At 36.4% G+C, this 2,500-nt stretch overlaps 1 protein-coding gene across 1 annotated transcript in view; it reads left to right on the forward strand.

The window, feature by feature from the left end:
• The window catches only part of LOC127946872 (protein kinase C-binding protein NELL2), a 90,006-nt gene that overhangs the window by 21,446 nt on the left and 66,060 nt on the right, over window positions 1-2,500 (forward strand). The window contains exon 9 of the mRNA XM_052543697.1: window positions 1,809-1,937. Coding sequence (XP_052399657.1) covers window positions 1,809-1,937 — 129 coding nt within the window. The remainder of the gene's footprint in view (window positions 1-1,808; window positions 1,938-2,500) is intronic.

The raw sequence follows: 2,500 nt of genomic DNA on the forward strand, positions 1-2,500 counted from the left end.
AAAGTAAAGTGGCTTCTGCATCATAAAAGCTGTTGTGTTGAGCTCTTAAAAATGTTCCTTTCACAGCTTAAGTATGAAAACTATCAACAATGGACAACATAACACAAAACATTTTGAAATAAATAAATGAAAGCAATCTGAATTATTCAGAATCAATTTCGACAAACATACATACATACAAATATATATAAATATAAATGCGGTTTAAAAATGAAATCTATGGTATCATGCTAAGGAGCTGACTGAAAGCCGCACTGCCGCACACACTTGAATAAACGGAGACACGCCCACAGTGCGTCTTCATGTTTACAGTGATTAGCATCCACCAATCCTACAATGCGTCACTGCTGCAAACAGGTTTGGCTGCACTTCAGTCAAAATTAATTAATTTTTAAAAAAGTAACTGACAATGCACCATATGGTAACGGTAATGGAGTTAATTTATTTAAAATGTAATGTGTTACAGTATTAGTTACTGTCAAAAGTAACTGTGTTACAGTAACGCGTTACTAATATCGCGTTATTGCCCAACACTGGACAACACTCTTAGAAAAAAGGGTTCATTGGGGTTCTATATAGAACCATAGGGTTCTTTACTCAACTCCAAAGAACCTTTTATTCTAAAAAGGTTCTATAATGACAAGAAAGAACCCTTTCGGCACAAAGGTTCTTTAGGCTATTATTCATTCATATATTACATGATTCTATTAAAAAATAATGCGTTACAGTATTAGTTACTGTCAAAAGTAACTGCATTAGTGCCCAACACTGGACAACACTCATAGTTTAATAATTAGCTTCATTCCATCTACTGAAGAGTCACACAACCAAGGAATTTAATTGGTTCTGACAGCATTTAAGCATAAAATGTTAATTCTCTCTTCATTAAGTCATGTCTCTCCAAAGCTGTGTGCTGTTATTGTGGAACCAAAAAGGAGAATTTCTAAAGAATCTCCATCAGAGTCATTAAAAATAAATCGATTACTGTGCAATTTATGCTTCAAGCACTGATGGCCATAGAGAGGTCAGAGTACTGTACTGTACCTTTAAATAAACAAAATATACTGTAAAAAAAAAGGCCTAGAAACAATATGAACTCCAAACTTCACAAATATAAAAAAAGAAAAGGCAAGTAAACTAAATGTTAAAGAAGAAACACTGAAACTGTGTTATTTTAGTATGATTGAGATACTAATATAACTTTTACAAAAACAATATATACACACACACACACACACACACATATATCATAGTTATAAAATATATGTAGAAGTAGTTTTATTTTTATATTTCTATTTAAATTCAAAATTTTAGTCATTTTATTCTGGTTTTGACACTTTTATAATTTTTTTTTTTTTTTTTACATTGTACCTTTAATATAAAAGAGGCATTTCAAATATATGTATATATTCATTCAGAAATATGTTGTGTATACTGCAGAATGTAATGTACTCTAAAAACTACAATTACAGCCGTTGACGTGAATCTCGTTCCAACCTTTCTAAACTCAAAGTCTGTCTCATTCAAAACTAAGATTCAGGAATAGAATCTAGAATGAAAAGGTTTGTTTGTTTGACAGATGAGTCCGAGCCCAGTTTCTGAGAACATCTGGCTTGTGTCTGTGCTGTGTATTTATGACTTGTTTATGGTGTTGTAATAACTCACAAAAACTGATGAGGAAGAGCTCTTCTGCTCAAGCGTGTCGGAGTAACACCGTGGTATATATGGTGAATAATCAATCAGCTGCAGGTGTTTCCTGGTCTGTTTTCTGTCAGAGAGTGAGTGTAGTCTGCTCTCTCTCTCTGCAGCTGTCTCTGGCCGAGGAGAAGATGAAGGGTCTGGACTCCTGTTACTGCGAGAGGACGTGTCTGGTGAAGGGAGTGATCTACAGAGAGGAGCAGACGTGGAGCGACGGCTGGAAGAACTGCTCCTGCTCGGTCAGCATTGCTCCAATTCATTATTCAGTTTTAAATCAAACGATGAGCAGCCTAAATAAGACACCCGCGATGTTGTTGGTTTCACATAATCAAAATTATATAGCGTACTGGCCTTGTCTGATGAATATGCTAACATAAAAGCCCTCCTCTCCGTGTAGCACACATCTCGCTGAAAGCTTTCTCTCTCCTTCTTCATTACACATTTATTATCAGCGAGTAAGACGGATATTTTGCCGAATGTAAAGTGACAGATGGAGAGTTTGTGTCCTATCTTTAGACGTCCCTGTGCTGTTCTGACAGACGCTAGCCGGTCTCCAGCGCTCAGTGTGTCCAAACACACAGCGATCAGCTTCAGATGAGACAGGCGTCCCAATGAAAACACCAACAGGAAGTGTGTGAAAGAAACATTAGCTTAATTTTACTTTAAGTGACGGATGTCATGCTTCAGGGTGACGTGAGTCCCTTCACACCCTGTAGAGCCTGAGAAACTGTTTTTGGGATGAAATATGAATCGATGTATACACAGAATGCTGTTTCACAGAGTAACTATACTCTGATTCGCT

Source organism: Carassius gibelio, chromosome A25, assembly GCF_023724105.1.
Source record: "Carassius gibelio isolate Cgi1373 ecotype wild population from Czech Republic chromosome A25, carGib1.2-hapl.c, whole genome shotgun sequence".
Classification (NCBI taxonomy): Eukaryota; Metazoa; Chordata; class Actinopteri; order Cypriniformes; family Cyprinidae; genus Carassius; species Carassius gibelio.